We start from the raw sequence: 26460 nt of genomic DNA, 5'->3' as shown, positions 1-26460 counted from the left end.
GAACAGCTGAATGAACTGAATGTACCGACCCTGATTGAACGATTGAACGATCGAATGTATGAGTGCGTTGACCACAGTGACGAAATATTGTTTACAAACGTCGAGAACATTCTGGAAATTATATCGGATGTGAAACTGGCAAGGATAAAAGCACAAGTCAGGGAGACGATGCATGATTTTACGGCGAAGTCTGTCGCGGTGAACGTTACGGTGTGATTACGATTACGAAAGTTACATGTCCATTGTATTAATTCGCGCTATCAAAACACACCTGGTATTCGATACTGTTTGTATTTCATAACGAGATGCTTGTTCATTCGACATTAATTCATGAAGGTAACAAATACGAGTATGACAAATAATATAAAACAAGTGAAATTCCAGATTAAACGCGAACGAGGTTATTGCCTCCTTTATTTTTCCACGTTATTTTCCTTCCCCGTGATGCGAACGGATGGAGGGGATTCATAAGACGTTTACCGGGGTTTGAAATCGTGAAACTTGAATCTCCACGGAGACAGGGCAGAACGACGAAGACTATTTACAGAGAACCAATTGTGAGAGACGACATTATTTAAAGTTACATCCCGCGTTCATGTTGCTATAGCAGCTTCTTGTCAGCATTTCTCCGCCATCTCTCAGCTTCCGTTCTTGACCGACTTAACAGCGTTCCCGAGTTGAACGTTCATGAAAACGCGACGACTCCGAAGAACGACCGTATCGTTATGCTTCCCTGGGGGTCGTAGTCTGTCGGTCAGAACGACCCCGGAATTAACATAATTTCGTGTTTTATAAGCGCCACTCCTTGGCAGTTCGCTTTGAAAGGGGGTCGTGGAAAAGAAAGGAAGGACAAAGGACGCTCGTGACCAAATCCGTGCAAACGCTCGACGGAGGAATCTCTTTCATTTTGGAATACAAACTTCCTCCATCTTGACGCGGGTCATAAATATCTCAATACCGAGAGATGGTATCAATTTTTCACGGATATCGATAGGTCCCGAAATAAATCAGAAAATTAACTTTTAAAGAAATCGAATTACTCGAAGGGCTATTCGAATCTACGAAAGTTCATCTATTTTCATTTCGAAAACACGAAAAGATTCTATCATCTTTTTATTCATGAAGCCTTAAGTAATTGAAAAAAAAGCATTTTCACATTTTGTGTCGTCTCGGTTTTAGTTTACGATTTTTTCAATTTTCACAAAAGAATCGTCGCTTTCGAGGAACCTCGCCTAATCAACTACAGTTAAAACGCGACGCCCGAGTATATTTGGAGTGTCTATTGTATTCAGAATCATCGGAAATCTCGAGGAACTAACCGCCAGCTTAAATTGGACACGAACCGCCTCAAAGGAGTCCAATTTAACGCGACGCGAACTAACGACGAAGCAAACGGAACGCCCGTTAAAGGAAAAGGATCAAACCGAGAAAAACACGCAATTTAATTAACAGGACCGTGAACTTTCTACTGGTAATTAAAAACTTACACGACGAGATATGGTCGCGGGAAATATAACACTCCGTGAGAGAATTACTCTACGACTTCGACGTTCCTTTTTATCGAACGCCCTGGCCCGCTGACGTTTACATAACTCGGCCTTCGTTTCCTGGAAATTTGCGGGAAATATTATTTGCGCATACGAATGGGAAGCTGCGCATAGAATGGTACGACTTAAACGAATTTTTGATATATGTACTGCAAACAGAAGATGGTGCACCACCTGTACATTCGACAATTGGTGCTCCTCCGTAATCACTTTCTGTTCGACTAATCACGATACGAATGGGATACATTTTCGAGATATAATAAATTTGTTGAGCATGGACATTTACGTAATTTTCTTTCTTCCACGAGTTTTCGATATTCTTGGGTTTTGGTAAGTAATAATTGTATTATCCGTGAATCTATGCCACGCGATTCGTAAATGGGGAAGTTTATAAATAATTGAAAATGTTAAAAAAGAACCTGTTCTGCTCGTATCCGTCATCGCAGCTGAAAAAGAAAAAAGATTATATGTAAAAATAAAAAAATAATAATAAATGCGAAAGGCAAGTAATAAATATTATACATATAAGTCTATATAAATAATTTTTGGGCAATTTCGACTTAGATATTTATAAGATATTTAAATGAACTGACTCGATTAAACCACTCTGTTTCTCCCATGTCAGAGGACTATTTATTGATAAACAATTATGAATGAAGCTTGGTTGTGTTTGTTTTCTATAGCGTCGTGGGGAAACGACTGGAGGGAACGCGATGAAATTTAAAATGCATCTCTAAAGTAAACCAACTTGAAATATCAGCTATGGAACATCCCCTAACTTCAGCTGAAAGGGGGTGTTGTCGAGGACATCAAGTATAAAATGTATGATATCTCGTTTACACTTGCTTTCACAGTGAAAGCATTCAAGACGTAATTTGTTGGATGTTAAATTTAAAAACTGACGAACCTTTAAAAACAAGCTCGGTAAAAATTTATTTAAACGCGACTTACGAAATAACCTAATACAAAGCATTGAAATCCGGTGCCCGGAAAAGTTATTATAAAAATGTGAATAAATTACGAGAGGAAAACGTGGCATTTAATTTTAATTCTGGACATTAAAACTACTAATATCGCGTCGTTCTTTGTCCCTTTTGGAATCGTCGAGCGACGTTATAATTTCCTAGGATTTTTGGTTTCTTTGTGTTCCAATATGACGAGTCCGCACTACTCAGACATCAAAGTTTTAATTAGAAGGGGAGTTCTCACGCGGTCGCGATTAAACAGTCTCGACTCGTTCATCTTTTTTTTGTTTTTTTTTTTTTTTTTATTTTTTTTCCACGTTTCAGACCTTTTCTCGCTTCGTCGAAACCGATTCTCTCGCGGGCCGCGATTTAATTTAACTTGCAATAAGGAGTTCGAAATTCGCGAGCAGCGAAAACGTATCGACCGGGTTTTATTGTCGGGCAAATAATCCTCCAGCGGCTTCTGGACCAATTATTTGTTTCGTATTTCCCAGTTGGGATCACTCTTCATCGATCTTGCTGGAATTCGGTCGCGTTGCTTCGAATATTGTCACGAGCGACGAGACGGGCAAGGATTTATTCGTTTTTTTTTTTTTTTTTTTTTTTTTTCGATCCGAACCCCGCAATTCCGTTTCGCCCCTTAATTGGGAAACACTCCCCGCGATCTACGAGTAATTAGGGATTTCTAAGCATCGCGGTATCCCTTAATTAAGCCATAACAACGACGGGGAACCAGTTTCGCGCAGCCCTCGCGAACCGTTCTTCGACGTCCGTGCGTTTCCTATTTTTCTTCTGCTTCCATCGTGCTCTCGTTTGCTCTGCTCTTCCAACCCTCTTTCCATCACCGACGCTCTCGCGCTGTTCTTCATTCTCTCCAACTTTCGCTCATTCCCTCTTTGTTCTTTTGCTCATCGTTAACACCCGGTTTCGTTCCATTACGACTTCCAGACGTTCAGCGACGTCACGGTTGGCGGTAATGGGTCTTGTTCTTTGGTCACATTAAGACAGAGGCGCTCAGGGTTCACGACCTTTGGTCCCAACTTTCTAAAACGTACCTAACGCTGGTATCTGTCAATACAATGGAGCACCAAAGGTACCACACGACGATTGTCCTAGTCCCAATTTCTTTCTATTTCTTCCTACTATTAATACCGTCTAAATCAGCATAAGCAACAACTTCAAATCAAGAATTGTTATTCGATAATTAAGGGGAAAGCACATCTTTGCGTTGAAAGTTGTTCCGTGCAGCAGAAAACAGAAGACTGAATATAACTGTCAAGAGAAAATTCTTGCCCCGGTTGCCTTTGACAGGTGGAGGGAGTATTTCAAAGTAAAAATTACAGTGGAAACCGGAACGAGAACAGTAAAGAGAAGGAGAATGTTTTACATTTGAGAAGTTTGAAATAAAAGACGAACGCGAAGAGGAGGAAACAGTAGCATCCAGAAAAGACTATTTTACGATTCGATAAAAAAAGGTAGCAATAATTTGTAATTAAAATTATTAAGAATAATAGAATTAGTAGGTTCGTATTTTCCTCGATACAAGGCGATAACTTTTGACCCGAGATACACCGAGATCTCGGCTCTACTGTCGTTCCAGTCACGAGTCAGCGAAATCTGATTCACGCATCGGAATATTATGTCTTCTAAACTAGTGTTTAACGTCTTGGCAACGTTCAATGCCGCGAATATTAACGACAAAACCCGGCATTACGATTCTCGATACGAGCTTCCAAGTTCCGCGATAGAGCACTGTACGTTAGCGACTGCATACTTGTTTCTTCTCGCTTCTGCGCTGACCGGAAACTTCGGCTGCAACGTGATTACACTATGAACTTCGCATAAAGGCAGCAAAACGGTTAATAATGGAAGTGTGTCAGACGTGCTCGCGAAAATGGGTCACATTTCTATGCTATTTCAATATTTAAATCCTTTCTACCGCCGTGTCCGTGTACATACACCCTCGTCGCGCTCGTAAGTCACTCATGAGTCTTCCGCGATCGATCATCCGGAACTTCCTTCCCGTTTGAGGCTCTGGTTTCACCGCTATATCGAGTAGTTTATTGCAAGTTCAGAGTTTCTAATGTCGTCATAAGCGTTTCGTAGAATTTCCATCGGCCGAGAATCGTCGGAGACGCTATCGATTTCCGAAGCGAAATATTTATTCCATCTCGAGGTTTCGCGATTCGAAAGATATTTCGACGAAAAAATCGTGCCACCACGGAGGCACGATATTTAATAGATTTCTATTCTACTCTGAGAAATGTATCGTTTTTTAAACATTTTTCGCGCGAACATTATTTATAAACGTACATAGGGGATTACACTTGGGATTACGTTTTACATGGCTGCAATATGAATAATCCCATGAATTCTAAGGATCCAAAATTTCCCTTCGAGGAGGCACGTGTACTAGTGCTCGTAAGTACGTCATACGAGATCCTTTTTATTCGTATTTCTGTGATCGAAATTCTATTTCCGTCCTAACCTGCATCTTATACGGTCAATAGAGATCCTTTCCCCGTTTCGAGATACGAGCGGTACAGGAAATCGCCCAAGGAGACCGCTTTAAGCCAAAAATGATCCGCAAGATAAGTGCCTACTCCAGCTTTGATATCGTGCTCGGTGCCATTATGAATATCGTGGAATATCGTACGTGTTCTCGAAATTTCACTACAATAAAAAATAAGGGTTTCGTGTATCCGTTACGTAATAGTAAGAGTAATACTGTGACTATTTTTAAACACCATTGATCTAGATATAAAAATTGTATTAACGAAATAAGAATCATTATTCCGCTTTTACAATCGTCAAATGAATCACACGAGTCATCATTCTCGAACAATCTCAAATACTTCAAACACTCGTAACTCTCACAATAATGCTTATACTCCCCCAGTGTCAGTATCGTATCCACAGTTTCGCTGGATGTGTAATCCGTCAGTTCAGAAACGCGATCACGTCGTAATAACAACGTACTAAGGAGCGAAGCACGAGTGTCACGTCCCTGGAAGGGAACCCAGGTCGTCCCAGTGGACGTTCGTTGTTTGGAATTCTGCTCCGGCTGTCATCAACCGTGTCCTTAGGTCGGTTTTATTGGAGTATAGAGAAAATTGACCAAAGGGGGAACGAAAGAGGTACGTTTCGAACGATCAAACAGACTTACAATCTTAGAATAGCGTTTCCTAATTCCATGAAAATCTTTGAGTGGACCTTGCATATTATAGATCGTTTCTAAAACATATATATCCCGTCCAAAACAAACGAAAAAAGAACGTTAACAAGTTCAGAAAGCATGTTTACTTCCACGGAGATGGTGCACACTCGCGATCAGGAAAGTTCTTGCATCCAGAAAGGTGGTTTCAGATAACCGGGAGAAAAAAAAAATATTCATGTAGATTTTTATGCCTTGGGGGATGCAGCGAAACACGAACAAAAATTGCATCTCTCCTATATACATTCCGTAGGAGGAAAAAAGCAGCGAGCAAAGAATCAACGTAATTGCGTGCAGGTGGCAGATGAACCGAGATTCATTGGGATAGGCTAACGAGTGCAAAAGAGCTCGAGATGTTTCAGGAATTCGTCGGATCTCGAGTTCAATTTATCTGGCATACAGAGCGCCGTGCGTTTCCCAACAATACGTTTGCAACGCTGTATTTCAATCAATGGAATTAAACGGACTACGAAACACCCGTGAACTCCGCTTCAAAAATTGTTGCTACCGGTACATCCCTCTTTTTCCCTTTTCCGCTCCATCTATAGCTAACTACGCTGCAACAATGTACTGAAAAAATAATTTCAACGTTCAACGTTTGCAGTATGCACGCCTCAGGAGTGGATTTGAATGAAATTTCAATTTTGAGCTTTTGGATCGGAACGGGGCTGTTAAAAGCTACCTGCAAGGCTATACGATGTATGTATATTGTACTTTTCCCAGTTTCGATCTCTTGATTCTAGTTTTTTTAAAAACAATTCGGAAACTTTCGTACTGTACTGGAGAATTTTTAAATGGGGCATCTCTATAGGCAATAGAGTTTCGTTCGAAGTCGTTTTTCTGCGAAATTTCCTGATCAACCGAGTCGAGATACAGCGTTCGTACGCGTTGTGATTAGCAGTCGCTGGAAGATCGAAGGTCCCGACGGTATATCCTCAATTCCACGCTATGCACGGCATTGCTGCTCGCGGAACATTGATAAGTACCTCATCAGAAATCCTCGGTGACGGTCAGACAGTTATGACGTACACGGTTTGACGTCATTGTTTCACGGTGCAATTTCTTCTTCGATTCTATAGACGTATTATTTACGAACGATGTCTTATTAACCCTTTCCCGTAGCATTTAGTCAATGCGCGGTAAACAGACCAGACTGATGCTAAACTGTTTTATAATAGAGATTATAAGAATCGTGACTAACTCATGTGGCGCACTGATAGGAACTAAAACTCAATCACGATCGTGATTTTCTGTCCGCGAGCCTGGCTCGTGATATTCATGTTTGGGCCAAAATCTTCTTCACGAGTCAGACATGTTAAAGTACGGGAAGGGGTTAATAAACATCTGATTATTAGAACGGTTGCCTTGGCGAGTAAATTTTCAAGAAACAATTTTTTAAATAATTTCATACAATTATTCCTGGGATACTTCATTTTTCAAAAATTCAAGTATAACATGAATTATTAATTTAACGAGAAATGTGTGGCGTCGCCTCCCATGCTCGCCACCAGAGAGGCGTCTATTGTATGTCTATTGACCAAAAATGATTGTAATTGACCCCCGCAACTGAAAATATTTTTTTCAGAATTAGTTAAAAATTTTTTTTTTCGTCGAAAAATTTAGGCACCTACCCCCTGTCGATTTTTCTTAAAAATTTGTTTCTCATTTTTAGAAATTTTGTTTGATGCCCTACAGAAAAGTTGTCTAATATTTTTTTGTATATACCCACGAGCTCTACTTCAGAAAAAAGTTTCATTGAAATATATTCACAATTATAGGAGTTATAGCTGTTTGAATATTGGACCATTTTTTATGGGGTTTTTCTCATTTTGCGGGGTCAAGGACCAACTTTTCGAATATTTTTGCGATTTGTACATATTCTCCATCAAAATACGCGTAGTTTGCTTTTTTAAACATTAAAATCGTCCAATCCGTTCGGAAGTTATGACGTTTTAAAGATACGTATGAAATTTCAGTGAAACATATCAACGCTATGGTCAGACATGAAATTTTCGGTAATGAATTTTTTTCTCGAAACTGAGTAAGATTTCGGGGGTATGTCTATTGACCAAAAATGCTTGCAATTGATCCCTGTAACTAAAAATAATTTTTCCAAGACGATTCGGAAATCTTTTTTTTTCACCCAAAACTTTCAGCACTTACTCGAATTTTTTTCTCGAAAATGGGTAGGATTTCGAGGATATGTCTAATGACCAAAAATGATTGCAATTGACTCCCGCAACCGAAAATAATTTTTCCAGAACGATTTGAAATTTTTGAATTTAATTGTCTCTTAGGCAATTGGACTAGAGCCAGAAATTGGTCCAACGTTCTGCATGTATTAGAATTCCCTAGAGACTCATCCTGCGCCTCGAACATCTCCAGGTCCACCAACGCCGTGGGCGACCGCTTTGACGCGTGCTTGTCTTGTCATGTTACTATCCTATATTGGTTGCACTATGGCCAGTGACGGTTTGACTCGGGTTATAAATACTCCATCTTGTCATATTTATCGTTTGTCGATTCGTTCGAGAACATTTAATAACTGGATACGCTTCAACGAATTTTAACGATATTTTCCATATCCCCTCTTTTCGTTGAAATGCCAATCTAGCAAAATAGAATCCGTGATTGGCACGTGGCACACGTTTTCATAGAACAAATTGTTCAACTATTACGATGAGAATCATTTTCAAAAACAATTATACGATTTGTTTCTTTTCGTTACCATAGCTTTTCGTAGCCTCCTGTTTACGTTAAAATATTTATAAAAGTTGTTCGCTGAACAGAATCAAACCCTGAGGATCGAAACGATTAAATACATATTTAAACCTTGTACTGATTATTATTTATATTCCGCGAACGTTGTATATCGCGTGTATTTTACGGAATATCGGAAATATTCGAGTGTTCTGCCTTATTATTTCAGAGTGTACGCCGTATATATATATATATATATATCGAATAATAACGACGCTCTTAAATACACAGAGACCATATTGCATAATTTACATACGGTAATCACCATGAATGCTATCGACTGAATTTCATCTACGTATATTTCTACTTTACATAAGTTTTGTAGGAGCTTTTCTTTCATTTGTTACACTTTGCATTATTATTGCAAAACAATAAAGGCTCGGGTAATGCACTGAATTGGCTATGAATCGAAACGGCGATGGCTTCCGTCGACATCTTTGATTCACGAGCGATCGATCATTCTCTCGTATGTTTATTCATGACCATCCAAGTGCAAATCCTAACAAGGCAGCCAGCAAATAGACACACAAACTCCAAACTGACGACGAATTAATCGATCTATCGTTTTGCTGAAGTATATTTAAGCTCTCGTAATTAACCTAAGATATTCGATAAGCTAAATACATACTCGCACAAAACTAATTACTAGACTTTCATAGTACGTACATAACCTGTAGTACATTAAATAAACAATAATCGTGGAGAATGTAACGCGAAATAAAGAAAGGTACTATTTTTTTCGTTTTCTTTCGAACCAAAATTTTTGCAAACCGTTTTGGGCAATGGAAAAACAAAACACACTCGACGCGAAGGGTGAACAGAGGAATTTGCAGATATCGTAAAAAGCAGGATTCCAAGGCCATGGCTGACGTAAAACCCGGCTTTTACCCCAGTTACGGCTGGCTGGAGGCCAACCAGGACTACTAACGCAGCAACAAGGCATGATCTTATTTGTCGAGTAGCGCGAGTTAGATTGCGCATATATTCTTAATTACACATATGGGTCATTCTACGAGAGATCGATCATTCTCCGCGCTCGATGTCAGGATTCGATAAGATTGAAATGTGTTATAGTTCGCGTGAAAATAGTCATCGTTCTGCTTTTTTCGAAACTCTCAATAAAATACAGATTCCCGAAGTTGAATTAATATTGTTATAACCGAAGCAGTATTTTAACAAAATTTAGTCGATTCGTTTGTGTTCAGAGATTTATAAACTTAAAATGAAACATGACAAAAAGTGACTTATTGCATATCATTGCACATTGGGAAATACCATCGCGTAGTTTCGTGAATACGTTAAATATCATACCATTATTACTATTAAAATATCACGAAAAGTATGTCACCGTTAAGTCTAAAAGGATTAGTACGGACAGGCAGATACATCCTGCTCCAATTATAGATATGTTCGGTTAAAAATAAGTACGCTGATACTTTCTACCCAGTGGCCTAATTCTCCCGAAAAAAGTCAATCTGTTTATCGATCGACCGACACCTAGAGAAGCAATGGAGCCCAGGGTATAATGTGACCGGCTTGAAAGCCGTAATTATACATTACCTGGCTTTTCCGTTTATCCAGCAGCTGCATGGATTAAACTAACAAGCAATTTTCAAAACAGGTGATTGAATTTTCGTGACGAGAGAGTACCCAACATCCCCGGCGCGGTATTAGGATGAAGCGCAAATGCAATCACGATCGGAGGGTGCTTGCGCGAGTCAGTCAGTCGCACATTAACTCAGGAAATTAAACGGGGTTGCCAGCCGGAATGGCAGAGCTAGAGGCGGTGACGTTGGCTCCCGTTTCTTCGACCTTCCTGCCGCCTGTATATCTGCGCGCGAGGCTGGAAGACGAACGATTAAGCAACACTGGGTCTAACAGCGAATTCCACGAGCGCAATTCCTCTGCGCGAGTCGCAAAGCCGAAGCGACGCACGTTCGACGCGCGTGACAATTTGTTAAAGGCCGACGAGATTCGTGGAACTCCATGGGACAATATTAAATTTAACCGTAAGGAACACGCCGCGCTGTCAGAACTGAATGCGACGAACTCGGGAGAATTGCAGCAAACATTTCGGCATTCATTGCTGAGAGAGAGGATACGCGATGAACGGGTTATGGAAAATCGTTGACGATATTAAGAAACTAAATGACGTCTGGTCGATTTTGTTACGGGTTTCGAAAAGTTCAATGTCAAGAGAATATGTATTATTAATTATTGAAATGTATAGAAGTAACGCAAATATGCGTAGGGAAAAGTAATTGGAGTCTGTATAAATACGTAACGAACCGTTTGTATGGCTACAAATTACGCAAACATCCTGTATACAAATTTAAATTCATTTTCGATTAAATGATCAATTTATAGTCCAGTTTTATCGCACACCGGTTGTATAATCGATAGGAATTGCTGAAACTTTTTCGAGTGCATAGCGACAAAGTAAATTTCAAAATAAACATAGAAGATAGCATAAATAATAATAGTTGATATAGTCATTGGATAGAGGATAAAATACCCTTTAAAATGAGCGTTTGTGAGAGTCGATAGCTTTATTAGTTCCGGAGATATAGCGATTTTAGTTTCAAGTCGATGCGGTGGCTAGTTACGGAGATAGAAGAGTTCGAAGCGTTTGTTTATGTTTCATTGCGTCAATGAACGCGCGCGCGTGACAATAGTAAACAGTGCGTAGTAAATTCTTGGAAATACTACGACTTCCTAGTCACGTGACTGTCTTGACTCACGCGCGACAAGGAGGTACGACGCGACGCGTCAGACGAAGACAGAGATAGTCAAATTAAGAAAAATACCCTTTTACATAAATTACGATATCTCGAAAACGGAAAGTCGGATCGACAAAAACCAAAAACCATTTTAAAGGGGAAGGTTCACCGCTGCTGACGATGTCTTAACAATGGAGAAAATACTAATAATTTCGAAATTACATGTAATTAAAGTTTTAGTAATTTCAATACGTGTCAGTAGGCCTTCGTAAGGCGGTGAGCGAGACACAGTGGAATTTAAAAAATTACGCTTTTATATAAATTACGATATCTCGGAAACGGAAAGTCGGATCAACAAAAACCAAAAACCATTTTAAAGGGGAAGGTTCACCGCTTCCAACGATGACTTAATAATGAATAAAACAGTAGTAGTTTCGGAACTGCACGCGTCTAAAGTTTTAGTATTTCTGATACGCATTAATAGACTTTTTTAAGGCGAATAGCGAGAGAAAGTGGAAACTGAAAAATTAGCTCTTCATTTAAATTACGATATTTCCAAACCGGGAAGTTTCCAAAGTTGTTGAAAAATAGTGGTTTTGAAAATTACGAATGTCGAATCGACATGAAGCTGTCGCAATTTCTCGTGAAGAATTATATTATAGTTTCAATAATTCTTGAAGTAGTTTTGTTTACAACGTGTTTACTTTTCATGTTTCCATGCTATTGTAAATACTTTAAGAAATAGTATATCGATAGAATTGGTTACTGTTCGATGGAGGGGGGATCAATGCGTAAAGGGACAGAGTGATGACGTGTGCGGGGGTAGGAAATTCTCATACAGCGAGCATGTCAAACACATTTTGGCCAGAGGGCTTATTTGCACGTTACTACCTTGCAATGTGCCGTGAACGTACAGTGCGTGACATAATTATATGACTAGCTTCGATTTCGAGATAAGCAATAGGTCATCGAATCATTTCGTGCGAACCGACGATAAACTCTAATGGAAAACTTTTCGTACAAGATATCGTGACAAAATATGATCAAAGATGTTTCTTAAACGGTACCAAAGTGCAGACAATGGACTCAAAACCATGAAACTACCACCACGAAAGTTGTACTTTGAATAAAGACTGCTCGTCTTTTTTCAAATCGTTCTAGTAAAAGTTTAAGCGAAGTTATTCCTCTTATAAAAGTAGTACAGCTTTAAATGTAGTAGTGTAACTTAATTTAAAAGTTAAATGAAGGTGGGATAAGAAGCGTGTATTTTTAAAGCGTAAATTTTGTGGCGGTAGTTGCACGGTTCGGGGTGCGTTTTAATAGCATTGTCATAAACAAAAGTAACGGCACTAAAGTCTGATTTAATCGTCACCATATTGAAAAGATCATTGATATGGGAATATATCGAATCCGTGAACGTCGAATTTGATAAAATTTATTTAAGAGGTAATTTTTAAAAAATATTTGATACGTATTTTTGTTTATCGGCTGCCATCTACTTCTGAAGGGTGCAAATAGTTTCAAAAATGGGTCTGCTGAAAACATATTTCTGGAATATCTCGAAAACTAAATAACATAGGCACACATTTTTTTTAACTGTATGTTTTTAAATAAAAAATTGAATGACATACGAAAATCTAAAACAAATTTATTTTTGGAAACAATATATGAAAAAATCTGTTTTCAACACCCCTATATTGCGAGCTATTTTCACCCTTTCAAAGTGGATGTCAGTTGATAAAATAAAAAAAATACCTGTCGATTAATTTTTCAAGAATTGCCTCTTGTACAACAAATTTAAATCTTTAAAAAAATGTAACAAAAAACAATCAATTTTCTGTTGCCTCTATATTAAAATGACCTATTTACAAAATTCCCTATAAATAATGCAGCCAAGAATACCAATGTAACATTCATTATTAATTCCATTAATTTGTAACTATCTCCTTTCCCGTCCCGTACATACTAAATAATTACAAATTACGATGATTTATTTACTTACTTCTATTAGCATTATAATGTATGGAGTACTATCCTCGGACAGTAATCTGCATTATTAATCAATTAATGCTAAATATGATTCTCTTGTACGGTACAATATTTATTATTCCTCGACAAATCAATATAACATCTGGATACAATAATAAAACGAACTTAACGGGTTAAAGTCATTGAAAGTATTCAAATAGAATTGATAAATCTAAATGATAGTCATATTAGGTAAAACAAATTGAAAAATGAGACTTGTCAAAAATATATTTATTATTTTACTAAATACATAACTAGTCGAGTTTAAAATAATAAATATTGCAGCATTTCTAATACTATTAAATTTATAGTATAATATATAGTTTGATAAAGTTAGAATAAAATGTCTTTATAAAACCGATAATGATTAAATTAATTAAATAAATTTTATGTGTCAGTTATTACTTTAGCGTTGAAATTAGGTGCATTTATCTTATCTAACTCGTCATTAGGCTCTTGCACGATAACGTTGATAAGTATCGATAACATGTTATCAATGATTTAGGCCATTCCAAAATACATATTGTATTTATAATACTGAGTTGCTCGTCTAGCAACAGGTACACTCTTTCGAGTGTTAGGTATAACGACAAAAATTCTACCGATAATATAAACTTAAACTGGAAAGGAGAATTATTGAATTGCACTAAATTGAATAAAGTATTTTTGGAAATTTGGTAAAATGGACACTTTCTGCTCCAGTTAAAAATTTCTGAAAATACGTAGAACAAAAGAAGATTCAATTTATTCTCTTCAAGATTTTAAACATCTGCAAACAATATTTTCTCGACATTTTTCTTGGTCGCAATAATCTTGATTATAATATTTTCTTCATGAATCAGCGAGTAAAAGAATTGCAAACGTAATTTCGTTATTATTAATTTCTGTCTCATATTAAAGCATAAGTTTGCTCCTTAAGAGAATTATTATTAATAACCAAACATTCTCTGTTTCTGTCGTACATATTACTATCATATTTTTCGTGCATGTATCGATGTATCTTTGCACAAACATTCGCAGTCTATTTATCACAAATCGAGCAACACTTTACGTGCAATTGTTCTCGAATTTTCAAGGCAATTTATTTATCACGGATCAAAATCCGTTCGTTCGGCGAAAGATAACGCACGTCGCGCAAAAGCGAAGGAATTACAACCTGACGCGTACTTGTCTGTAACCGCGAAACGATCATACGTTTTGGAACGACAAGAACGTCGATGTTCAGAAAGTGCAAAATGACGCGTTAAAAAATCACGCGAATTTAATAGCGAGGCAGCAGTTTTTGGTAAATCGAATTACTTCCAGCTTCGAATATACGCTAAAGCCTGACGTATCGATGCGGGTAGACATCCACCAAACCGTATTCATTCGTTTCTGATTTCGTATATCAAAACCTCTATCGATCATTTATTTGACTATTAAATATGGAAGCACCGTAATGACGCGTTTATAACCGAGTTCGTTGAACCTCGATAGGAAGCAGACGCGTGTCCGACCGTTTGTGCCATTCGTATTATTTACGAAGATATTTTTTATCCTCTTTGTTACAATTTACGGTTTGTATAAACGCTTCTGGTAAATTGCTTTATCGTGTTCATTTAAATTAGCAAACAAATATTTTCCCATTTGCCCGTACCCTTGTTCAGCCGTTGGTTCCTGTTATTTTGTGGAGATTATCTCTCACGTGCATTTCGATCACATCTTTTAGGTGTTCTACGCGAAGTGTTCACGAGATGTTGCATGCAATTTATTTAACAATTTAACCGTCGAACAATGGACCGTTTCTGGATAAATTCAAAGAGAATCTATGTTTCGTAATATTCCAATCGAGAGCTTGTATCAGTCGGGCGTATAATACGTTCCATTATTAATAAAATTGGTATAAAGACAAACAACGCTCGTTTTGCTCGGGCTTTCAAATCAGGCTGCTGATATTTCATGCTATAAATTATGTACTTTGCAAGTTAGCATAGCATGGTTACGCTGTTCATGAATAAATTCCTACGCGCGGGATGTACGAGCGCATCGCATCGATCGCGTCAATTCCATGCGCTACCCGACCAGCCGCGCAGCTTTGTTGACACTCGACGTGAGACGAGGTTTGTAGGCCTCTGGAAGACAATTCCCAGATCTTGGGTTCCTCAGACGCCGTGACCCACAATCCACCCACCCCAAAGACGCTTCAAACAGCAGGAATCCCTTCGTTTCGCTCGTATCCACGAAACATGTTTCCTTCTTATTTTACTTTCAATCGTACGATCGACTGACATAACAAAGCGTTTGTTTGGTTTTTCCATTATTCAATGTGCCATGAAAGAAGCGTCGCCCCTTTGTTCCGTCGACATTTTTGTTCTACTTCCGAGTTACGTCGAGTCTTCGTTTTACAATCGCGTGTCGCGGACTATCCAATTGTATCGTGGAAAGCCCGACGACTTGTTATCGCGATAAAATTTGCCAAAATCGTCTTTTACGCCAATACATAAAAAATTATGAAACACTTTATTTGACAAAATATCGCATCTGTACCTATCGAGTTGGAATAAATAAAGTAACGAAGACAATAACTTTACCACGTTCCAGTCGAAAATAGTCAAAGTACACGGGATCAGAACGTTTAAAGCGTACGCATATTTAAACAAGTACTTGCTCGGGTCGTTTGTATTCGTTAGTTTTTATTCCCGAACGCGAGGGAAGTGGCAGCCTCTGAAAACTGGAATATTGGGTGCGAGTGCTGACCCAGAAGAGGGCGAAACGAGAAAGTTTCACAACTGGTCGGGCCCCGAACGTTTCTTCGTTCGCCTTTGCGCAGCCAACGCGGGTTTCGCAGTTATCTTGTTGTTCGAGGGAAAAGTTTGAAAGTCAAAGAGTTCTTTAAAGAGCGTCGTAACAGCGACATTGACCAGGTCATCCGACAATGCACGTCTCCTGTTTACGGGTAAATAATTTCGAAATAAATGAAATTAACGGTACAAAGGGTCGAGTTTGCCGCAGCCTCTGTCTCTTTGTACAACAAACCCCGTAGTTTGCTTTGCGTTTGTTTTCTCCGTCAAAACACGCGGAAAAGGAAAGTCTTAAAACGCGCTCGACCTAAGGCCAAAACGAATTCGGGTCGACATGGCGGATGCGCGCGAGGCCCGTTGCAAAGAAATTCAGCGCGCATCGGGAAATTGGGGCGACGCTGCCGGGACAAAGGTAAACGGATTCCAGTTTCGCGAGACGCCATAAAAATCGCGAATTTCGCCATCGTAAAACGAGCGTGATGACACGTTCACTGGCGTGGGGGTCACCGGTGAAAAATACATAATTAGAGTAAATATTGTTACCATAATGGTTTGGAAAAATTAATGCCATATGGAATGTACAATGTCCTCAAGACATTTGACGTATCTTTAAAAATAGCAAAGATATTTCAGGTGCAAACGTTAAGTGACTCACTATATTATCTGTGCATATTGCGATGAGACACATTAAGACACATGTCACCACTTTTTTAGTAAAATTCGTTGCTTTTATTCTCCCTAGCTGTTTTGAATTTTTTTCGTAGCACACTTTGCAAAATCGCCTTACATTTAGTGTATTTCCCGCTATTTTTTCTGTACACAACTGCTCGAATTACATCGCTAACTTCATCCTAAAATCGGGGCTTGACTAAACTTTGCAAAAAACGCGGTTTTGTGTCATAAACCTGGTCGACTCAGCGAAGCCCGAACAAGACTAAATAATCACAGTAGCTGCTTGACAACTGGAGCACGACAGTTTGAAACCACGAGAAATGCATTAAACATGATTATAAGACCCACTTTATCTGTTGTAAATAATATTTCACCATAATATGTATCGCGTAATAAAAAATTCTCGTTGGCGTTAACCGAGAAAAATGATATAAAAAATTGATTGTACGCTACCGTGCGTCGTTTGGGGGGGAGGGTACGGTTTGATACGCGGTTAAAAACATCCCTTTTACCAATAACACTGTTTCCTTTCCTCGTCTGGAAGCATCGAAGCATACAGGATCGGGTGTAGACGTCGCTGGCGGCCTGCCAACGCGATGGCTCGAAAGCCACGGAGCGAGGTGACCTGGTAGTGCAATATCGAGGAAGATCAAGGCGAACTCAAATCCCATTCCGACACTCTTGCTTTCCCCGATCGAATATATTACGAGGAGGTGCGTCACAGACAGAAGCGAAAAATCGTTTAACAGACCAACACCGTTGGAACCTGGTGGGAACTAGAGATAGTAGGCGAGCACGGAAGAGGGTTCTGGAAGCAGCTGAAGCATTCTCGCCGCTTTGAAGACACCCAAGGGGAACGTTGGACGAAGCCTGAGAACATCGCGCGGGAGAAAGACACAAGTACCGTAGAATGCTTTGAGAGACGCCTCTAGCTGGGATCGAGCAAAGGGCGCGAAGAATGGGGTACCATCGAGAGCCAGAAACGAGGTGGCGAATTCCCCTTCAATCCGCAGAGCAGGAAACAGCAAAGCGGAAATTTCCACGTGCGTTACAGACGACGAATTCGTAGGATACATAGCGCGTCTCCATCGGCTATCTTAAACTTCCTCGGGCACAAAGCAGACCGGTGTGCTTTATTTGTCGAACGAGATATCGCGAAAACAACGACGCGCGCTACGACGACGCCCGAAAAAGATACCGAGACGCCCGTGGGAATTTTATTCCGAGATTTTGGACAACGTCGTTTTGGGGGAAAACACCATCTTCGAATCAAACCTGCTTGTTTTACGTTAACTGTTGGCTATGGGGGAAAAATGAAACTTGAACATTTTTGATATTAATCTTATCGAGGCTAAGAAAAAAAAATAATAGTAGAGAGTTTACTGGAAGGTAGAGTGCTATAGCAATTTCCAATTACTTTTTTAAAATTAATTTAACATTTGAGTAACTTTCCTTGGTGGTGGCAGTTGAAAGAACTTACGCTCAAACATTTATGTTCCACCTTTTACTATTCACATTATTTTGCTAAATATGGTTTCGCTTAATTATTTGGCCAGCACCGTTGCTCTAGTTAACTCAAACACGGTTGCTTAAGTGGTTAAAGGGGGAAGTAACGGACGAAGAGTGTGCTTTTTAAGTTTGAATTTCATTTATTCTTTTATGTTGCTTGAAAAATTACCGGGGAAAAAATCGAAAATACTGTAATCGACAAGTTACAGAAAAATTCAAAACAGTTTAAAATAAGAATTATTTCAATTTTTTTAGATTTTTTAAATAGATGTTTCATTGTTAAATTCTCATTTACTTTACTATTTATATTTTATAATATATTAACATTTAGTAAATCTGTAATTTAATTTTCTTTAAATTTAATTATTTTGTGTCCCCGAAACAAAGAACTTCGGGATACAGCAGCTATTAACAACAGGATCCTTGTCTTGAATCTATGCCAAATGTAAACCACCAAAAGTTGGTTGTTTCAAGCGGAGTTTAGACTCGTTAAAACAACGTTAAACGAACGTAAAACTTGGCAACATATTCGCCGTGCCAATTTCAGAGAAATATGCTCCGGAATATTGTGCGGGGCGTTATTTAAAATTAAACAAACTGTAATTGGATCTTTCTACAATAATAAAAATTAAAATCCGCGATTTTGCTGTAGTATTTCTTTCGAGTATTAAATATTCTACGTATCTTGACATTTAAAAATGTGGAATAGAGACGTATTATTATGCTTACTGTGTCTTTAAATTTTATACGATCGTTAAACTGATTCTTTTATTGTTTATTTCATCCACAAAAGTACACGATATGAGGCTAGCATCAGAATTGCGAATGCTTTGTTGTATATGAATTGAAATTGGGACATAGCGAAGTTGAGTCAGGTAGAAACATTATTATGGCCTTCGTAGAGGGCTGTTAGCTATAGGAGTCGGTCGATTGTGGTTCAAAGCATTTCGTTCCGAGTATCTGGATCTGAAAAATGGATCTCGATGTTGACCCAAATCCGTTTCAAACGAAGATCAATCAAGAACTGCGATAAAAGATAAATAAAAAATAATTTTTTAGGGGTTGTCGCTACGATCATATTTCCACCCAATCGGTAAATGATCAAACTATACAATTTCATATTAAATATATTTCATTTGCACATGATTGAAAACATGCTCTACATTGAATAAGATTATTACAAAGTGCGATGTATGGCTTTTTCCAACGAACAGTTGCAGCGTGTTAATCGAGAAGCAGTAATTACAGAATCCGATCAATTTCTCTTATCTAAAAATGCAGACTTTTATAAACACGAATCGTATCGTTTAATACCCCGTTGGGAGAAAATTATTAACGATGCACGTCGTTATTACAGTCATTGTGGAACATTTCGGTGTACGTTGGCGCTGTAAATTTAGTCGAAATCGTAGTTCTGTACCAGCGTATTAAGTCAAACAATGGTTTACTGTTATCTATAGGTATAACATCGCCTTAAACTAAGCCAAGACAATGATCTTAAATGGATCTGCAATATAGGCGTATCAGACACTCGATAAACGTAAACTCGAATCCGAACGTAGAATCCTAGGTGGAAGTGGTCCTGGAAGAGGACTTGTCTGTGAATTATGCGTGGTTAATATCTACCACTTCACGCCAGTAAATCGATCCTAAATTATGCATCCATGAGGAGGGTGGTTCGACCCAAGAAGTCCTTGGTTCGATTAGACGAAATAGGATGGCTCGTCGAGATAACGCGCGAAATTAAAGTTACCGCATAACCACGGTGTGAGACAGTAATAACGGAAATGGACTGTGTTTCAGTGACGATATTTTGCCACGTTTTTGTGTACACAATTATATTTCTATATTAATATTTATACAGATGTGCGTTTACCATTAATATGCAACTTCCTTGCTCTATTATCTACCAGTGTTCATTTTAACGCTAAAGAGAAGTTTTACAGTCCCCTCAGACAATTATTTTTCTTCCATCGATCATTAACTATGAGTTAAACGTTAAAAATGTAAATATTGCAATGTATTATTGAGTTACTATTCGCGGGTAATAATAGAATAATGCAACTCAAAAGGAAAATTGAAATTAATTTGGTTCTGGCAAGTCTTTCAATATTTCCAATATTTCCTATTCTTCAACCCGTATAAAGAACCTTTGACATAAACTAGATTAAAAAAGCAATTTGAAAGAGACAATGAAAAATCAAGAATCACAATTTTTAAACCTTATAAAGAAAGAAAAGATATTTAGTAAAAGGAAAACTGGTATTGTAAAAGAAAATGTTAATTGAACGTTCTCTAACGTGTCTTTGTAAGTAATAAATTGGTTATTGAATTTGTAAATTCAATTGTGGATAAAAATTACTCTGAAACAGCATTAAATATAAATATAGTTTAATTCGCGTTCTTCGCCAAATTTCTCGAAGAGAATCGCAACGTTTGGAATGCATTTATACTAATAATTAATTTATAGTATTACCTTTAATTCCTGCGACTTGTATATCAAGTAACCAATTGAGGCCAAACCGAAAATTGGTAGCTCGCTTTGAATTTTCGTAAAACCGGGTTATTTCTGTGTGGCACGATGGTTAATATAATACAATTTGATCGTTCTAATTTTGAATCATAATTTCATATTGTACATTACAATTCAAATGATTTTGTCATATTTCTTTATATTTTAGATTATCCCGAAGCGTTCGAAACATCGATATAAATAAAACGTTCATCGTACTGTTCTGACAACCGAAACGATAATCGAACCGACTATAATTTTAATAAATTTAGGTGACGAAATACACCGGTTCATGCATATTAATAGTTAAAGGAATTACGAGGAGAACAGCGCCCGCATAATGGTTATATTAACCGATAACAGTGACGCCAGTTTGTCTGGCGTTAACGTCAGTTTGAATGACCAAAGATATTAGAGACAATCACGAACTGTCCAAAGTCTTCGAGTCCCCGACACGGCGAAAGCTAAGAGAGAACAGGCTTGTTACTGATATGATTAATATCTGCAGAGACCCGGGGAGTTCGTCACTTCAAGCGTGTTCTCGCTGATGAATCCAACCGATGTTTGTAATTTAGCCAGTTGATCCTGGTGCTCCGTTTGGAAGGACAGCTACTCACGATTTGTTACCGAACAGAGGGTTGCGAGCAGTGGTTATGCCACGCATACATATTCATGTTGCCTCTAAGGCACGTGCTACATGCGATGCTTGTTTGGGATTAATACGAACGTATAAGATCGTAAGCCATGTTAAGCCACGAAGGACTTACTACGATCCTCGATGACCGTGTTCGACAAGCATCAGTTTTGATTTGATATTAATGGGCAACATTTTATTTACAACGAGCTTCAACCACTCTACGAGGATCTTTCTACTATCCATATTTATACGGACAATCCATAAGAATTATTCACCGTTCGCGTAAACACATGCTCTTTAAAGTCAGTTTGCTGTTTTTTATTAATAAACTAGTGTTTTCCTCTATCGTAGTCAGTGCATATGCTTCTAAGCGATTGTACCCTAACAATTAAAAAACAAACGAATAAAAAAATCTTTTTAAATTGAAATAGAAAGACACCTGATCTACTTAATTTTTATTAACGCCAATCATCGCGATAGAAGGGTTTTCGACACTCTTCGGGACTGCGAACCTTATCAAAATCTCGTCCCGTTACTTGGCCTTTAATAAACCCACGTCGTCATTCCATTCACGACGGATCAGAGGTCACCAGGGAATTTCGGAGAAGAATCGAAGAGAATCCGAATAGGAAGAGGGAGATGAATCCACGAGGAGAGGAACTCCACGCGGTCTATAAGAGGGGTAGTTTCCACTCGAGTGTACAAAAAGGCGACATCCTAGCCATGTACTGTAAGAATACCATTCTATTAGGACTCTGGGCTTCATAAAAACGTAATAAATCCTCCTCGTAATAGTCCGTCGTTCTTAATGCGAATCGTGTGCTTACACCTAACCCTTAATTTTTCTTTAATTTTCCCTCTCCGATATTGGCTGTCTCGTATCTCTTTTCTTCCTTTATTTTTTGGACAGAAGTATCAACTATTTTACGATATCTCACAGTAGGGTGGACACGGTTGAAAATTCGATTTATTAAAATTAAACATTATTCGAGTTACAGAGAGTTAAAAGATTTGTCAGTCCTCGAATTATATTTTTGGTGCAATATTTAACTTGGAAGACAAGAAAGGCCGCTCGAATCCAGAAAATCCACTGACTCGAGTAGACCCTGCCAAAGTCGTTACGATTTGTCGAGGAAAATGCAAACTTTGCAAATTGCTGACTTGTGACTGGCGAGGCGCACTTTGATTTCAACAGGAATGTAAACAAGCAAAATTGTCGTATGTAGGCCAATGAAAATTACCAAAACATCCACCGAGTGAAATTGCACGTAGAACGCGTGACTGTGTGGCGTGCAGTGTTTGCAAACTGTATTGTCAACCTTTATTGAAGTAAAGTTAGGTTTCGACTTTGGAAAATATGCTCTTTTCGAACGCGCGAAAACTGAGCGTTTCAAAGTTTTTCTCGTTAATACATCGGCTCGATTTCTCATTAAACAAACTGCGGAATTACGGTTTCTTCAAAATAACTTCGTTACGGTTCCTTTTTGTTTCTTTTTAAATTACCTCTTATTTATGCAGAACTGCACGAAGTAGAATTTTGCAATTTACGGTCGGATTCAAAGCTCGGCGGTAATCTACTTTGAAAGTTATTTGCAAATCGACTAAAAGAATAAAATCTAATTACCGAGGCTGCTATTAAAGAATGGCAACCGCCTGTGTCGTACGATCGTCGTGAAAGAAAATATCTGTATCAGACCCTTCGGGCGTGCTCGACTAAGGTTTTGGCAGTTAAAACTCTTAAAGACTTTTGGCTGTACGCCATGCCTTTTTGGAAACTGATACCAAGGTTACGCCAGCACTGCAGTTGACTTCATTAAGGATTTTAGGTCGCCTCTGATCAGTCGTGCAACTATGGTAAAGTCACTTAGCGAAGAGACGTGAATTACAATCGAATTACAATCGAATACTAATGAATTTAACTATCTTTTAAAAAGCTTACGAAGTTATTGTACGTTTTATTAGGGTCTCAAAATCACGTGACATTCAAATCAATTTTAATACAATAAAAAACAATGGGTTAATGTATTTATTTGAAAATTCTATTTCTTCTTATTCTCCAAATCTGTAGAAGAGTCTGGATGTATGGAAATCTGTTAAAATCACGGTTATGTATATTGGTACGACATAATCATCGTTGATCTCTTAATCTCCAAAGTGCGGTCTCGTACAGCACCGCTAGCACCTTCATACGTCATATTTGGTGCCGTAGCATTAGCAGACTTGACGTACAACACATAGACTGCGTGGTGCGTACGTCATCGATCATCACATTACTATTCTCGCGAGGGTTCTGACTACGAATCGCGTCCGCTGGAACATCGAGGTACCCTTCTATGCGTCCAGTCGTTGATGGACGCCTGGGACGTGATTATATCCATGTTCGTATTAATACCTTTGCTCTCTGACAAAGTGTATAACATTAGCAGTAGTTATATCGGAAGATCCATTATCTTCCAGCTTTTGACGTTGAATAGCCATTAAATGTATCACGTAACGAAGATCGAACATTTCGACGAGCTATTCCGGTATCTTCGACAACGGAATTTCTTTTTTTATACGCGATTTTCGTCGCAAAAAACACTTTCGAATTTGCAACAGGTGTTTTATAGCAAGGCTCAGTAGTATATTTTACACGAAAAGAAATGCTGCTTATATTTTTAAAAGATTGTGTTAAGAAAGTAACATCTATAAAAACATAATCGATTGTCAAATTTGAAAGGGAGAAGAATGTAATAAAAAACTATTTGAATATACACCCTATTTAGAAACGCGACGTGGGGGACTGTCAATCAGATGATGCTATTATCTGCACCGTCAACAGAAATTGGGAATCACGACGGTTTCATCTTACACACTTGTCACTAAACGACCCTAGCATATAGGGTCAACCCTAGTATGGATCTCCCAATCCCTATTATTGAATCAGCCGATACACCCTTATTGGATACTCGCAAATCTACTCCCTTCGTTAATCTAATATCACCCTGGAGTTTTGTAAATACCAATTGATGGGAAAACGAAGAGACAAGGGGAAACGATCACAAAACCGACGATCGAAATGTTAAAAATTTTACAAGTATGCAGCTACTGCGTGAATACTTTGTTTAAACGTGTAAAAAATTTAGAAATTCAAGAGTGTACGAATTTGCAACGTTATCGATTATCTTCGTTTAATAAATATCACAGATGCCATAGACATTAAAATTAAAAAGTCGAAAGGCGACGATATCTGGCTTAAATTTCTATTTATTTTTAAAAGTAATATTGTGTGGCAATTTGTTTAGAAATCTACACTTTATTCAATCACGACTGGCTTTGAAAATGGTGTAACCGCATCTTGAGCCTAAGAAATTACCTGTTTCTAAAAAGTCTCCAGTCTCGTTTTCATTCAGTGGGTTAAGCATGTCCGCTGCACGTGTTTACCAACCCTCCTCTTTTAACCTTTCTCCAGCTCCCTTGTAAGAATTCTAGTCTGATACCTTGCAGACACACGTCCAAAGCAGCACCCTTGTACGGACATGAGAGCGCACAGAGGAAACTCGCACTGTGTACAACACGTTCATTATATGGAACAGTGTCGTTGGCGACCGTGGCACGTAGGTGAACCTAAGTGGCGAGGTAAATACGATGTTTAAAACTGCAGGTGATTCAACTTCGTTGACCGATCGTAAACTAGTTTCTCAAACACATTACTCTTTTACCTTAAAAAAAAAAATAGAAAGAAACTCACAATACGCATTAATTCGCTCAAATATTGGGTCCATAAATAACGGTTTTAGTAATTTACTTCACGAATCCCGCCGTTCATTTTTCCATATCTATTCTTCACGCGATAAGTTGACCGATGCTATATTGATTTAATTAGAGTTTACATTGACGTCAGCCTCTAAAAAATTTAAAATCGAGCGAAGCGTACAGGTCGTGGTTCAATCGAAAAATTAAAAATACATTTTTCAAATTTTGAAGACCGACGTTGGCATTCACTGGCATTCAATACGTCGCCAGGAACTATTTTATTTATTAACGCCTTGTTCGAAAGTTATTTCACTCTGTGATTTTACGTTTTACTTTTAACAACTTCGTTTTGCATTAATGAAATACTCCGCAAATTGTGCATTCGATTTACTGTTAAAGACCGAATCCTTGAATCAAAGAATAACTTGTTGGAGGGAAATATTTCCAAATCTATTTTTTAAACGTCTTGTTTTAAAAAAATTGAGTCGAAGTCGCCTAATTCATCGACAACCGCATCTCGATAGTAGATGCTTCGATTAATGGATTTTTTAACTTAACGAAATTCAATCGAGGGATAACATTTATTGTTATCTTTTCTGAATTTTACCGAGTAATCCGCTTTCAGCGGCAGCTCCTTCTTACCAGTGAATGTAGAATCTAGACACCGTCCAGAGCGAATGTACCGGAGCTAAGATTCCTGGTGTTGATTTTACATTTACAAGGCGCAGATGATAGTAACCTCTTCAATGAGAATGTGAGGAAGTTCGCGTTTCCGGCACTCGTTGCATGCCCAAAGAAATACAATAAAAAATAGGAAGCGTAACGAGCGATACTTGTAATCGAGACGAACGCAAGAATAATATTCCTCTAACAATGGAAACGGTTCTAACGTTAATGGCTTACTTTATTCCGATGAGATTAACGAGCTGATAACTTTATGGAAACCTCACTGATTCGCAGAATCGAATATCAAATGTAGGAAGTTCAATCGATTTCTCGTCGATGCTTTTTACTTGCTTTCGACCTCATAATTCCGGGTGATTAAGTTACCTGGTTTCTGAACGAAGAACTTGCGTCATTAAAATTTTCAGAAACTAATAAAAACTGAAGGAAATGTTCCATGTACAGATTTTTACGAGAAAGCTAAATTAGATTATATTTTATTCAGCGAGTAAAATCGTAAAATAAAATAAAAAATCAATGTTCAATATACGTATTGGCAGTTGAACGATACGTCAGCGAATATTTCAATCTTCCTCAGAGCAATGTGTTGTATTCGTTTGGTATTCGTGCACCAAGAATCATCGTCGTTATAATATTTTCTAAGGTGTATTTTTAAGGAACAAGTTATTCTAGATTACTGGAACCTGTATAACCACCG

At 38.2% G+C, this 26460-nt stretch overlaps 1 protein-coding gene across 4 annotated transcripts in view; it reads right to left on the bottom strand.

Moving 5' to 3' along the window:
* Kuz (zinc-dependent metalloprotease kuz) overlaps positions 1-26460 on the bottom strand; it is a 134988-nt gene that overhangs the window by 59335 nt on the left and 49193 nt on the right. For 3 of the 4 annotated variants that reach the window (XM_076774065.1, XM_076774066.1, XM_076774067.1), the window contains exon 2: positions 1967-1993. The exons of the other annotated variant lie outside the window; for it this stretch is intronic. In XM_076774065.1, coding sequence (XP_076630180.1) covers positions 1967-1993 — 27 coding nt within the window. The remainder of the gene's footprint in view (positions 1-1966; positions 1994-26460) is intronic. 4 annotated transcript variants of the gene reach the window in all.

Source organism: Colletes latitarsis, chromosome 10, assembly GCF_051014445.1.
Source record: "Colletes latitarsis isolate SP2378_abdomen chromosome 10, iyColLati1, whole genome shotgun sequence".
Lineage (NCBI taxonomy): Eukaryota > Metazoa > Arthropoda > Insecta > Hymenoptera > Colletidae > Colletes > Colletes latitarsis.
This window is presented reverse-complemented; position numbering and strand designations above follow the sequence as displayed.